General features: G+C 39.1%; 1 protein-coding gene across 1 annotated transcript in view; it reads right to left on the reverse strand.

The window, feature by feature from the left end:
* LOC115938614 (myosin-IIIb) overlaps positions 1–15,870 on the reverse strand; it is a 189,608-nt gene that overhangs the window by 66,256 nt on the left and 107,482 nt on the right. Inside the window, exons 13-14 of the mRNA XM_081814216.1 lie at positions 5,364–5,424; positions 4,334–4,433 (exon numbers count right to left, since the gene is read on the reverse strand). Of these exons, the coding sequence (XP_081670342.1) occupies positions 4,334–4,433; positions 5,364–5,424 (161 nt within the window). The remainder of the gene's footprint in view (positions 1–4,333; positions 4,434–5,363; positions 5,425–15,870) is intronic.

A 15,870-nucleotide genomic window follows, 5' to 3' on the forward strand; every position in this document is an offset into this window, starting at 1 on the left:
CTCTACCCCAAATCAGCGACTATGGAATGACAGTGATTTTGATGCACACTGAAGTTTGAGCACCACTCATCAAAAAAGATCCTTTAACATGGAGGTGGTTTTTTCCACTTCCCATGCTAATGGAATAAGAATTCTATGCCTGTAATTCCTTTACTATCTCACTGAGAAAAGTCCTGAGACAGGCTTTAACCAGTCTCACTGATGAGGGTTTACGGTGAATTCTGTGGCACCTGGGCAAGAAGGAAAGATGTCTCAGGCCAATGGAAGCCAAAAAGAGGAGTGATTCAGAGTACCAGAGACTACCCATACGCGAGGGCATAAGAGAGGCCTCGAAGTCTTGTGTGTGGCATTCCATAATGGCATCAGATGCAGGCCAAAGGCCTAGCAGCCTTCCCTCCATATAGGGTTTGGTTTCCATGTGCTTTCCCAATAGGGATTATGTTGCCTTTGAGACTCCGTTGTAGGAACATGCTCTCTTGGTCAAATGGATGACATCTGAGCCCTTTATGGTCACAGTGCTTGCTGTTTGGCAAGCTGCTTGTAACCCCTTCCAAACACAGGCAGGCAGTGTGAGGCAATTCTGTCACATGGATCTAAGGCTTTGCCTTGCCTGAAACAGTGATCTAATTAAAAAAACAGTTCCTCCCCAAATCAAGTTCAACTTCTAGTATTTTAATAGGGTGACCAACTTGTCCCCATTTGCCTGGGACTGTCCTGGTGTTAGCACTGAAAATCCCACATCTTGGAAAACCCTTCAGTTCTAGGAAAATGGAGATGTTTGGTCAACCTAAGGATTAAGAGTTCCAAGGATAAAACAGAGCCCAAGTTTGCTTTCTGATAGCTGAACCAATGCCAAAATCAGTAAGAGTTAGCAATGAGCAACAAGAAAGAAAAATAATGAAGGAGATGGCATTAGACCGGGAAGAAGTGTGGGATGGACAGGCCATGAAAGATCTCAAATCAGATCACTAAACCTGACATCAGACACCCCCTGAGGGCTCTACCACAGCCCAACACAGTGCACTGCCAACTGTCTCCTTTGGGAGGCCAGTGCAATTCCACTCGCTCCTCAGCTCCCTACAAATGTGCCATGCTCCAGCTTTAAGACCCAATGGAGTTAAAGTGCAATGTAGCAAGTGCAATGACCTTCTGACCTTCAAAAAGAAATATGGGGGCACCTGGCTGGCTCAGTTGGTAGAGCATGCGGCTCTTGATCTCAGGGTCATGAGTTCAAGCCCCACACTAGGTGTGGAGCTTACTTAAAAAAAATTTAAAAAAGAAATATGAATAATTTGTATTGCTTGTAGATGAGAAGATAACCAAGGGCAGACCTACCTCACTTAGGTGAGGTATCACAGGAAAGGGTAGGTGGTCCCATTTCACAATGGTCTCTAGGACTCTCTCTGCATTACGGCCCAGTGTGATAATTGTTAATGATCATGTACTGAGACACTAAAGAATTGTGTTCATTACACTTAGTATGAAAGGGAGTCATAGGTTTCAGAAGGTTTCAGCTGTCTGGAAAATGAAACTTACCCAGAATATCTCATTCACTGATGAGGTTTGTAGTCTATCCTCAACCCATGGGCTGGAGTAATCATTTTAAAACACAACTCAGGTCATGTCACTCCCGTGCTGAAAATGCTCAGTTTCACTGAGTTTATACCCTTACTATTGTGGGCCTCAGAGCAACAATACTGGCACCACCTGGAAGCTTATCAGAGTTACAGAATCTTCAGAGCCACCCAGACCTACTGAATCAGAATCTTCATATGAACTAGATCCCTGGGGTGCTTGTTAAGTCATTAAGAAGTACGGACCTCGGGCACCTGACTGGCTTAGTTGGTAGAGCATGTGATTCTTTTTATTTTGTTTTATTTTTTATTTCTTTTAAGCAGGCTCCATGCCCAGCACAGAGCCCAGTGTGGGGCTTGAACTCAAGACCTGAGCTGAGATCAAGAGCTGGACACTCAACTGACTGAGCCACCCAGGCACCCCAAGCATGGAACCCTTGATCTCAGGGATGTGAGTTCAAGCCACATGTTGAGGGTAGAGATGACTTAATAAATAAAAGTTGAGAAAAAAAAAAAGAAGAAGAAGAAGTGCTGACCTGTATCATCTGGCTCCTCACCTCCTACCATTCTTCTTGCTCTCCCAGATCCTATCACATCGGCTTCTTTCTGCTCCTCACCTATTCCATGCAGGCTCTCCCCTCAGGGCCTTTGCCATACATATTCCCTTTGCCTGGAATGCTATTCTCCCAAATACTGCATGGCTAATTAGTTCACCACTTTCAAGCCTTCTCAATGAAACCAACCCCAACCACCCCATTTAAAAGTGCAACCATCCCCCAATCACTTTGCAACTAATCCAAGCAGTGAAATTATTTAGACTGATAGGCATATATCCAGACCTTATCTGATTTTACTGTTTAAAAATGTATCCTTTAGACATTTGTCCTTTTATTTATTTATTCATCTATTTACTCAACAATTGTTAATACTTACTAAGTGCCAGGAACTCTCCTATTCTCAGACTTCTTGTACTGTTTTAAAAGACCAGTTTTGGGTTGGTTGTTTTAATTTCCAATTTGCACAGTCAGATACTTTTGTGAATACAATAAAAAGGAATTATAGTTGGCCCTTCAACAACACAGGGGTTGGGAGTGCTGACCTCTGCACAGTCAAAAATCCATGTCTAATTTTTGATTCATCAAAAATGTAACTACTCATAGCCTACTGTTGACCTGAAACCTTACTGATAACATAAGCAGTTGATTAACACATACGATGTATATGTATTATATACTGTTCTCATACAGTAATACCTTTTTCTTAATTTTTTTCAGTATTTCTAAACTGTGCAGTTCATCTGAGAGTTTTTTCAAATTGTTGCAAATCTAAAAAAATTTTTCAAATTACTCATTTTACATGTGTAAGTACTGAGATAAGGAGCTGTTTCATAACTCAATTAACACTACACAGGAGAACAGAGATTTGAATCCAGGCAGGTCTCACTCCAGAATCTGTGCCTTTGGCTACTCAATCATACTTAAAATTTTTCTTTTTATGTGTATTTTAAAGTAGAATGCCAAAAGAGAACAAAGATCAGATGCGACACATTGAAAATAAATAGCAAGATGGTAGATTTAAGCCAAAATACATCAATAATCACATTAAATATAAATGGTCTAAACAACCCAATTAAAAGGTAGAGATTGTCCATTTGGATAGAGACAAATGCCAACCAAGTTCTTGCATAATGATTCTGCTCCACCACAGTCTTTTCACTAAATTTTCCTCTTTTTTTGCACTACTCCTACCTCTCCTCATTGTGGCCTTATTCCTAAACACTATCTGCCTGTGTGGGAACACTGAACACTGTGGGGATAATATTCCCTTTGACAGATTTATTATTTTCTGCATACCCATTTAGAAAGTTCTGCTATAGTACAGTTGTCCTCTCTTGTCTCTTTCCAAGAGTTTAAGTTCCATACAGACTGAAGGTCCTAACACATTTGTTGTACATTTTCCACTTCATATTGTACTACTTTGTCACTGAAAAGCAGGCTAAGAAGAAATTTGGAGAGACCTGAGAACCTACTGCATATTTCAGAAAAACAGATGAGGTTTACATTAAGTGTAATGTCAGTATTTTAAGTTGAAAAGGTTTCGTTCTTAGGAATGGTCCACACTGCTCTTAGTATCTTCTGGTTCATAAATATTTCTTACGATCATGCTTCTATTTTATCTTCCAGAAGGACACATAAGCTGCACAGTATAGCCACACATAAGCCCCCAAACTAACTTTCACCATATTCTGTAGCAAAGAATTTAGAAAAGGGGCCATAAATAGCTATTTCCCAAAGCAGTGTGGCAAGATGTGTGTATTCTTGCTGAAAGAATGGTAGTGTTGCCAAAAGAGCAGAACTACTCTCTAAATCCATATTCTTTACTAAGCCCTAGATTTTGACCCAAAATGATCTGTTCCACTGAAAGCTGGTCAACTGTTTATCTTTCCTTTGACAAAATGAAATTATGAAGCCATTGCCTAATTTGAGGTTCTTAACAGGTAAAGGGAAATAATGGCCTTTGATATTCATTTTCTTCCCTCAGAGAAGTAAACTTGAGTGGCATGAGAAGGCAGTAAATGGCTACCTTTAATACACATTTTGCTTCCAGCCTTTATGGTTGCACAAACCTGAACTTTTGCTAATGTTAGGTCATATTACTATCTGCCTCCCACCTTCTAGACAGTCCTGCCTAAACAACTCATCAAAAAGTGCAAAAGCAGGCCAAAGGTAGAAGCAGCATGCAGTTCAAAATGTTCTTACCAGATTTTGCAGGGGCTCCTCTTGAGGGACTTGGTCCTGGGCGACCTGGGGCAGCATGGCATGTCTGAGAAGACAGCAGATCAGTCCCAGAAACGGAATGCTTCGGAAAGACCCAGTAAGAGAAACATTACTTTTATCTTCGGATGAAGTAGCCTTAAGGACATAGCCTCCATTTAACTAAGGGACCTTTAACTCTGATGATATGGGGAAGAAGCTAAGTATACTGGGGTCATGTGGTGAGTTGACCCCGTCTTGCATGAGAATTGAGAGGAGGTCCTCTCCTTGGGGCAATTACTAGCGGAGTCTCAGCACCTTTTGCTTAATTCATTTATTTCTTCCTCTGAACAAGTTAACCTAGCCCCCTCTTAATTATAATCCAGAATATAAAAAATAGCTATGTGCTGATTTTCTCCTATACTTAATTTTTATCCCTAAGAAAGAAAAAAGAAAACCTATAGGAAGGTATTAATCTACTTAACATTTCTAAGTACATCATCCAAAGGATTTTGTTTTTTTAATCTTACATATGCTCAGCAGAGTTACTGGCAAAAACTGTACATTTTCTTCATTTCATCCTTTCAACATCAAATAGTAGGCAGCAAAAATTGGATCAGACTTCAAAGCCTGCTGTGGGCTCCAAGTCACAGAGAGACGCCTCCATTTCACATATTGAATTCGAGCAGGATATCAAAGTGCTACCAAAGAACCTCGGGTCCTTACTCAAAAAGAGGCTCTAACATCTGTAGAGAGTGGAGTGCACAGACAAATCACCTCAGGGAGCAGCTAGCATTTATTCTCAGCAGCAAATTTCCAGGCTTTTGATTCTCTCTTCACTGTACCTCCCTGTCTCTCTGCTGAACCAAAGTTCTTTAGCAAGCTGGGCTTTTGTCTCAAAGACTTCAAAATATCACTAACAGTTTCATGTTTGGATGACCTGACCAAGCAGCCACATATAGGCTTCCCAACCATCGACTTGGACAAGTCTGAAACAAAGATACACAGTCACTTCAGAATCAAGATGTCCAGCTACCTTATGTGAATGTCCTGCGGAGACATCACACCCTTTTGGAGAACACTGGGCTTGTGGATGCCTAAAAAGAAAAACAGTCATTTTTTAAAGGCCTGAAATCATGCTTAAGAACTTAAAGAGGATTGTTTTCCTCCAAAGAGGTATCAGAACATACTCTTACTAAGTTTCCTATTCTGGTCCTCGATTAAAAGGACATGGTCAACTTAAGAAAATGCATCCTACTCAGTGTTACTGCTATATTCACAGTCAGCCTGAGGTCCTAAGACCGAAGAAGCTACCCTTTTTAAAGTTGTCTGATACAACTTAGTTTACTATTAGGCTTTCACAGACTTTACCAAGAAGCCAACAAAACTGATGCTAAAGTTGTACTTCCCAGCCAGCACACTGTAAGCACATTAATTGTTAGATAATTCCAAATAGATTCTGTAGTCAAATAAGTATGGGAAATGCTGAGTTGTACATGGTTAAGAGGCTTCCTTACTTCAGGAATGATCTTTTACAATCACAATATTCATTTCTGGATTCCTAAAGGCAGGGGTTGGGGGTGGGTGCATAGTTTCTTAAACTAATTTGACCAAGCAACTTAAGAAATGATAACCTACTAACATCTATTAAAGTATTAATGTTTTATGGAGCAAAGTTTGGAAAAATCAATTGTGCTGTGTCCCCAATTTCTAGTAATTGAAACCCACTGTATAAAAGTGTGGTAATTATTCTTACTGTTAAAATACAAGTTGGCCCTTTCAGATGGACCCCAGCAAAGTGGAAAGCACTGATGAGGGGAAGAGAAATCTGGGTTCTAACTCCTGCATCAAGACCCTGGTCTCTCTCTCTCCCTTTCTCTCTCTCTCTCACAGACACGCATACACAGACTGGGGAAATTTCTATAGTATTCTGGTTTCAAGTTTTCCTTCTCTGTAAAATGAAGGGATTGAGATAAACTATTCCTAAGGTCTCTTCTAGTTCTATATTAAAAATCTTATTCTTTATTTAAAATAAGAAATTCATTTCTGAATTTTCTGTGAACAGTTCATGGATAATACCACCAAAATGCATCTATATAGAGAGTATAAGCAATATCTCCATTTAAAAAATATAACATCAGTACCTGGGGAGAGGAGACTATAATGATACACTTATTTGTGTGCACATTTGTTTATCATATGTCTCCCACTATAGAATGTAAGTTCCAAGAAGGCAGGGATTGGATTTGCTTTATTCTATACTCTACATCAGCACCTAATCCTAGGGTCTGGTATGTGGCAAAGTGCTCAATAAATATTTGACAAGTTGAATGAATAAAAGAATGACTAGTGGACCCCCCAAATATGAAGATCAGCAAGAATAACCTTAACATTAACATTAAATTAATGAGCTTTTATATAACACTTCATATTTTTTAAAATGCTTTTATATATCTAACAAAAATTTCACAACCGTTTGAACTAAGTGCTTTAATTGTCCCTATTATATAGATGAAGACACTGTAGTTCAGAAAGAGTAAGGGATTTGGCCAGGGATAGGTGAATATCTATCAGAGCTAAGACACTGACCCCTGTTGGTCTGACTTTAAATCCTCTGTCTTCCTCTGAAACTTGACACCCTCTATGCACTTTGGTTTCTGTGCATCAGGCCAATGAACTCATTCCCGTCAGCCTAGGCAAGTCCCAATGGTTCTGGGACACCTAAAGGACAGATGGACTCTGAGGTCCTCCAGGAGTCCTGGTAAGGTTTGGAGACAATCTAAGGAAGAGAATTTAGCTGTCACATTACTATGGGTTCTCTAATTTCTACCCTATCTGCCCCAACATGGAAATGAAACCTCTTAAGAACTCTGCTCATTTACATGGCTTTGTAGGATCCAAAAGCCAGGGGCAGATATCTTCCTACTCTCCGCTGAGGGTCAGCTCAGCAGTTTGAGCCTCTCCTCATTCAAGCCTTTGGAATAATCTAAGGCAGCTCAATATAATGTTTATATGTATTACCTGGTTTTATAAAAGCGAAGGTGGGATGGGTAGTGTCCACAGGCAAATAGATTAGAAAATACCTGATTAAGCAAATACTTGATCAAAGCAGATTTCTTTGCCAAGAGGCTTTCCAGAACCTTTAAGTTTAATACCACGCACAATGAAACCCTACTTGTGGGAAAAAATACACAGCATTTCCCAGATGTTATCTTAGAATGGCATCCTTCTCCCAGGGAGCATGTTAGAGGCCTACTGGTTCTTATAACATGCTTTAGGAAATTCTAATCTGAGCAGCCTTTATTTGAAACAAATTCCAATCTGCCTTAATGGGGCACGTAGGTGGCTCAGCCTAAGTGTCTGCCTTCGGCTCAGGTCATGATCCTGGGTCCTGGGATCGAGCCCCATGTCAGGTTCCCTGCTCAGTGGGGAGTCTGTTTCTCCCTCTCCCTCTGCCTCTCCCCCTTCCCCTCCCCTTGCTTGTGCATGTGCTCTCTCTCTCAAATAAATAAAATCTTTTAAAAAATGAAAATAAAAAATGGTGTAAGTTTTCTTCAAAAGTCTAACTGCCTCAACTCCTTAGCAGCAATTTATCAGATATGTTGTCATTTGCTTCAAGGACTTGACACTGGCAGTCAATGATAATGTTCCATAAGCTGTCACTGCTGAAATAAGGAAAAGCACAATAATGAAAAATAACCAAAGCTTACTGCATGCATACACTTCACCAGGCACCGGTGATACACGGTCATTTCATATAACACTTCCAACAGCTATGTGAATTGGTTATATTTTTTATACCCATTTTACAGGTGAGGGAATCAAGGATCAAGAAGCTAATGACTTGGTTCATGTCATAACTAGTACATAAATAGTGCACCATAATTTGACAAATACAACATCCATTCACAATGAAAACCCTCAACAAATTAGGTTGAAAGGGGACATACCTCAACATAATAAAAGGTTATATATATGAAAAACCCACAGCTAACATCATCCTCAGTGGGGAAAAACTGAGAGCCTTTCATCTAAGGTCAGGAACAATACAAGGATGTCCACACTCACTACTTTTATTCAACATAGTACTGGAAGTCCTAGCCACAGCAATCAGACAACAAAGAAATAAAAGGCACCTAAACTGGAAAGAAAGAAGTAAAACCTTTCACTATTTGCAGATGACATGATACTACATATAGAAAACCTGAAAGATTCCACCTGCTAGAACTGATAAATGAATTCAGTGAAGTTGCAGGATACAAAATCAATGTTCAGAAATCTGTGACATTTCTATACACCACTAATGAAGCAGCAGAAAGAGAAATTAAGAAACCAATCCCATTTATAATTGTACCGAAAATAATAAGATACCTAGGAATAAACCTAACCAAAGAGGTGAAAGACCTATACTCTGAAAGCTATAAAACACTGAAGAAAGAAAGTGAAGATAACACAAAGAAATGGAAAGACATTCTATGCTCATGGATTGGAAGAACAAATATTGTTAAAGAACAAATATTGTTAAACAAAATGCCAACAGCATTTTCCACAGAACTAGAACAAACAATCCTAAATTTTGTATGGAACCACAAAAGACCCTGAATAACCAAAGCAATCTTGAAAAAGAAAAGCAAAGGTGGAGACATCATAACTCTGGATTTCAAGTTATATTGCAAAGCTGTAGTGATCAAAACAGTATGGTACTGGCATAAAAACCAGACACAGAGACCGATGGAACAGAGTAGAAAACCCAGAAATGAACCCATAACTATATGATCAATTAATCTTTGACAAAGCAGGAAAGAGTATCCAACAGGAAAAGGATAATTTCTTCAACAAATGGTGTTGAGAAAACTGGAGAGTAACATGTGGAAAAAAAAAGAAACTGGACTACTTTCTTACACCATACACAAAAATAAATTCAAAGTGGATTAAAGACCTAAATGTAAGACCTGAAACCATAAAAATCCTAGAAGAAAACAGAGGCAGTAACCTTTTTGACATTGGGCATAGCAACTTTTCTCTAGATATGTCTCTTGAGGCAAGAGAAATGAAATAAAAAATAAACTACTGAGACTACATCAAAATAAAAAGCTTTGCACAGCAAAGGAAACAATCAATAAAACTAAAAGGCAACTTATGGAATGGGAGAATATATCTGCAAATGACATATCCAATAAAGGGTTAGTATCCAAAATATATAAAGAACTTATACAAGTCAACACTCAAAAAACAAATAATCCAGTTAAAAATGGGCAGAAGACATGAACTGACATTTCTCCAAAGAAGACATCCAGATGGCCAACAGACACATGAAAAGATATTCATCATCATTTACCATCAGGGAAATGCAAGTCAAAACTACAATGAGATATCATCTCACACCTGTCAGAATGGCTACAATCTAAAACACAAGAAATAGCAAGTGTTGGAGAGGATGCAGAGAAAGGGGAACCCTCCTGCACTGATGGTGGGAATGCAAACTGGTGCAGCCACAGTGGAAAACAGTATGGAGGCTCCTCAAAAAGTTAAAAATAGAACTACTCTACAATCTAGCAATTGCACTACTGGGCATTTGCCCCCAAAATACAAAAACACAAATTCAAAGGGTTACATGCATCCCTATGTTTATTGCAGCATTATTTACAATAGTGAAATTATGGATGCACTTGTTCATCAACAGATAAATGGATAAAGACAATGTGGTATCTATACACAAAGGAATATTACTCAGCCATAAAAAAGAAATGAAATCTTGCCATTCACAATGACATGGATGGAGCTAGAGAGTATAATGCTAAGCAAAATAAGTCCGAGAAAGAAATACCATATGATTTCACTCATATGTAGAATTCAAGAAACAAAACAAATGAGCAAAGGGAAAAAAAAACAGAGAGGGAGAGAGAGAAGAAACAGACTCTTAACTATAGTGAACAAACTGATGGTTACCAGAGGGGAGGTGGGTGGGGGGATGGGAGAAATAGGTGATGGGGATTAAGGAGTGCACTTGTCTGATGAGCACTGGTGATGTATGGAATTGTTGAATCACTGTATTGTACACCAGAAACTAATACAACACTGTATATTAACTAACTGGAATTAAAATAAAAACTTTAAAAAATAGTGTAGCATAAAACCTGCTGACATAGAAAAGGAGACTCCAAAGGGAAATTATTGATTTAGGCAAGGATTATCAAGAGCTCATTAAACCTTCAGAGAAATGGTTGATAGTGAATGGGACAGTCATGTGATGCCAGAGCGCCGCTACACTGAGTCCTTCTTTCAGGGCACAAGGAGAGTAAGATAACAGTACATCTTAATCCAGCTCCAGTCTTAGCACCACTAATGCCCAGACAACACTGTCTTGTGATGCAAGGCAATATGAAGTATTTGACATTTATATTTTTTGTTTTGGTCAAAAACATTTAGCTTGAATGTAATCAAAGCTTCCAATCTTCCAGTTTACCTAGAACACAGGGTATAGAGGGACAAGCTAAGACCCCTGCAAAGAATCAAGCAAACGAATACAGAAGGTGAGCTATAATTGGATCAATCGCTTAAAAAGTCAGAGCATGAGAAAGCAAGTATTACGTATTAAATGAGATTTAGGGATATAGCAACTCAATGCAAGGTAATGACCTAAACTGGATCCCGGCTTGGACAAACAGGTGTAAAGAACAGTCTTAGGACAACTGGGCAATTTTGACTAAGAATTGGTATTAGGTGATATTAAGGAATTATTCATTCTATTTATTTTTTTAAGTAGGCTCCATGCCCAATGTGGGCCTTGAACTCACAATCCCAAGAACAAGAGTTACATGTTCTACTGACTGAGCCAGTCAGGCGCCCCAGGAATTATTCATTTTTAAAGTGTGAGATTATTTTGAATCTGTAGGAAAATTAAAAAATGTCCTCAGCCTCCATTAGGAATCACATGCTAAATGGCAGAATCAGGGAATAGGAGGCAGGTGTCTGTCTACATATGATTCTCTGCATATTCCAAGGGCTCCTCTAGCCTCTCAGAATCCATGAGAGGATTGCCTCCAAGGCTCGGCAGCTCTGTTGCTTTGCTGCAGTCAGTTTACTCAGCTGTGGGTTCTAGGGGAGACAGAAAAAGATTTCATTCCTCACTGACAGTGCTTCCGCTGGGCATCTGGCCTGAAAAAGCTCCTCCAGATGAAACATCGAATTCTTTCTTAAACCCTGGGATCCCCATGTGACTGGATGAGGGGCTGGGTGCAGGCTGGCTCCCGAGTACTGGGCTGCTGAGAATGCCCCAGCATCTCTCTTCTACAGCAAGGATCCATGAGGCCAGCTGGCTTTGTCATGCTGGGCTGGCAGCACTCGGTGAAGTCACCACACTCTAAAACTGGGTCTCAGCTTTAACAGGCTCCAAAATTCAGTTTGCCAGTTCACTGAGGGGTGATGATCTTTTCAGAGTAGAGTTGTATTAACCAAACTCAGAAGAGTCATATTTGAAAAGCAGAATGTCAGTGTGTGGTTTTACAGTGCGTAGTATAATCTGGACCATACTCTCCCCTTCACTAGTTGGTTGAAATAATCTGGAGACAGATTTATGCATCAGAATTAAAACAAAGGAAGCAGAGTACTCTTTGAGCACTGATCAATCAATCTAGTCTTGTAACTGACCTTTTTCTACTTTAGGGTTAGAATCTAACTTTTTTCTTGGATGGGAGTAGAGACACACACTCTGACCTTCCATTTTATAAACTTCATTTAAATTTCTTTTTGCAGTTTTTATTAACTTTGATAAAAGTTGCAAAGATTATGTTTTATCTTTTATCAATCATAATCTTGCTTGTAGACAAATGAAGAAACCCATTAGTCATTCACACTTGAAAGCATGCTCTAATTCCAAAACAGGACAGGTTGCAGCTAATTCATTGTGGGTTGATTTCTGTTAGCTTCCTGCTGTCTCTAGATTTGGGAGTAGTTCTCATTGTAAATTTGTGTCTTCCGTGGCAGCCTTGGGAGAAAGGCTAATTAGCATAACCAAGCAAATTTGTTCCTGCTTCTTTGATAGCTCTGAAAAACAAAAATCTGTTGTATATGGAGCTCTTTTTTTTTTTTTTTTAAAGATTTTATTTATTTATTTGAGAGAGAGAATGAGAGAGAGAGAGCACGAGAGGGAGGAGGATCAGAGGGAGAAGGAGACCCCCTGCTGAGCAGGGAGCCCGATATGGGACTCGATCCCGGGACTCCAGGATCATGACCTGAGCCGAAGGCAGTTGCTTAACCAACCGAGCCACCCAGGCGCCCATATGGAGCTCTTAATAAGAAGTCAATTTCTTGTTCCCAAGCAGCTCCATCCCACGATCCTGAGATCACGACCTGAGCCGAAAACAATGCACCCTGCAAAAGATATGCTCAGATCAAGATATTTTGATGTCCTAGGATCCCCATGAGTCTTGAGGGAGGCATATTTCAGATAAATAAGTCATACAACTTTCCTTATGGAAATTACCATGAAGGATGATGGAAAACACGAACATCTTTGCAAATGGTTTCAGTAAGTTCAGTAAATAAAGACATTTAAAACATGACATCAGAGAAAAGGACACTGTCCTTTGTAAAGGCTCCTGTGCTGACTTAAGTGTTAACAGGATTTCCATACAAACTGGCCATTTAGTTCTTATATGCAACCTGAACATTGTGAGGGCTGAGGGTGTATATGGGGAACACTACCAGATCCGAATCTCCCCATATTGTCACTATGCACCTACTCTTCCCGGATCTGCATCAGCTAGGCATCTTTGTGTATTCTTCTTACTGCTTGTATTTATTTAAACAGCTTTGAAGGCACAGAGGATTGGAAGATAGGAAAATGTTCTACGAAGAACACAAATTATCAGCTTAAGTTTAAAGGTACCCAGAATGTGTAAGATAATGCGTATTGTATTACAAAACTTAGAAAGCTAGGATTTCTAGAATGCTTTTCTGCTTTTTTTTTTTTTTAAAGATTTATTTATTTATTTGAGAGAGAGAGAGAAAGAGACAGAGGGGAGGGGCAGAAGGAGAGAGAAACTTTAGCAGACTCTGTGCTAAGTGCAGAGCCTGATGTGGGGCTCCATCCCACAATCCTGAGATCACGACCTGAGCTGAAACCTAGAGTCAGACGCTCAATCGACTGAGCCACCCAGCACCCCTAGCATGCTTTTGTTTTCTATTCACCACCACCACAACAAATCAGCATTTGCCAAGCCCCCACTGAACCTCCTCAGGGTTGTATTCATACTTCTGTGCTTTTGCCTGGAATGTCGTTTCTCTCTGGCCCACCTGGCCATTGCACCCTTACCCTTTAGCTTGGGTGTCAGCTCCTCAGAAGAGCCTCTTCTGCCCCATCCCCACACTGGCCACCTCTTCCACTCTGGGCAGAGTTGGAGGCTCCCTGGTACATTCTACAAATCTACTGAGCATAACCACACTGAAAACTTGGTACTGTAATTAACTCATCTGGTGCCACATCCTGACCAATTAAAAGTGTCTGCAAATCATCTACTGAAGGTGAGCTTTATCAAATTTTGATTAAGGGAGGGAGAGCAAAGAACAAGCCACCTGGCTTTTGAGATATCAGAGCTGTTCCTACTGCTGTGTTCATCAGTTTTGTCTTTTCTTCTTTATATTTTAGTTGCTGAAAATGCTCCAAATTCCCAAAAGATCTGAATATTCACCAATCACTAATCAATGGAAGTGTAGTAATCTTTGACTTTCTACCCAAAGTAAATGACTAAGAGAACTAGTGGCAAAATGTTTCCTTTTTTTCTTTCTCTGATTAAAAAAGAATTTTTTTCTAATTAAAAAATAACATATATTCACTGTTGTACTATCTAAAATAGATATTAAAGGAGAAGAAAAAAAGATCAGGGATAATTTCCATACCCAGATATAACCACTGTTAATATCTTGGTGTATATCTTTTCAGATGTTTTTCTATACATATCATATACATTTTAAAAAAACAAAGGCTCATGATATATTTGCCATTTTAATTTACGTTTGGTAGTTACAAGCATCTTTTGCTGTCTTTATGTGCAATATGCACATATGCAAGTGTGCATGTGTGTCAAATTTATGGCTGTATAGTATTATATTGGGTGATTATCATAAATGATTTAATCTCTTATTTTTGGATATTTAAGTTATTTCCAATTTTATGGAAATAATGGATCATGAATTATTCTGTGCATATAGTTATGAGTACTCATCCAATTATTTTCTTGGATGAATCTTAACTGAGGCAATTGGGTCAAAGGGTGAACAAATTCTTTGCCTGTTTTAAAGCTTTTGAATTATATCACCAAAATCTTCTCTAAAAGGCAATAAAAATTAACATTCATACCTGCAAAAGTATGAAAAAACCCACTTCCCGTCATATCATCAACACCGGGTATTATCAGTCTTTTTAATCATTGCTTACCTCTTTGGCCAAAAAAACGGTGGGGGGTACCTCATTATTAGCTTAACTGGGATACTTTAGGGATTTATTGATTCTTAAAGAAGGGAAACATTCCTGGGCTTTGATATATAACATGAAGGAAATACAAAGAATACAGAAGAAGTGAAAACAAATAATAATCATGCAAAATAAGATCACCAGTATTGCAGGAAAAAAAGAGAAACAAGAAAGAATGATCACAGCTTTTGTATTATTTGTTTTTCATTAGGTTTGGCCACTTGGTAACTCTTATAAAGATTTTGAAGCCATACCCTGTATCTCAGTATCCTGATCAGTATCACTGCTGAATAAGTTGAATATGCAAGTTATACTTAAATAGATGGGTGGGTATTTGTTTGTTCTTGGACACATAATTATTTTAAGTTTTAGAACATGGCTCAAGGACAAATTCATCAAAAGGGCTCAAAAAGCCCAATAAATGTTTTATAATGCCATTGCTCAAAGTTAGCACTATTAGTTAGATGTATGTACTTATGTTAATTTCCCAAGTTCCACTGAGTCCTTTAAATTTGATATTTGTTTGCCTCATAGCTTTTCCCCAACCATAAGTGCATACAGTCTTAATTTGCGAGTTCTTGTATTCTTATTTTTTTTTTCTCCTATACTACTTTATTGCAGGCAGTTGTTATGTGTCAAGTGTAAGGTAAGAGCAGGAGGCCTTTTTTCATTCTGCTGAGAATGTTTGCCTTATTGGAAAAAAAGACATTCAACTAAGAGCCTTTAAAATAACCCATACTTAAAGTAACCCATAAAACTTACTTCAGTTCTTTGTCAGCAACTAAGGGAGCTTAAGAGAAAACTGGCCTCAGACCCAGGGATGGGATTCAGATGCAGTAGTGAGGAGGAACACTGTGACCGAAAGAAATGCACAGGCATAGGCTGAACACACTTTACGGTGCTGAGAATCTGACCGGATCATCTTGTTTAATCCTCGTGTCAGGGCTAGCAGCCTAGGTCCTACTAGGGTCCCCTTTTCACAGCTGAAGCTTGGGCCAATTGAACAACCTGCCTAGGTGGCATGCAGACATCCTGATCCAAACCCAGATCCGGTGGACACAGAGCCTGT

Source organism: Leptonychotes weddellii, chromosome 3, assembly GCF_054177405.1.
Source record: "Leptonychotes weddellii isolate Sample4059 chromosome 3, ASM5417740v2, whole genome shotgun sequence".
Taxonomy (NCBI): domain Eukaryota; kingdom Metazoa; phylum Chordata; class Mammalia; order Carnivora; family Phocidae; genus Leptonychotes; species Leptonychotes weddellii.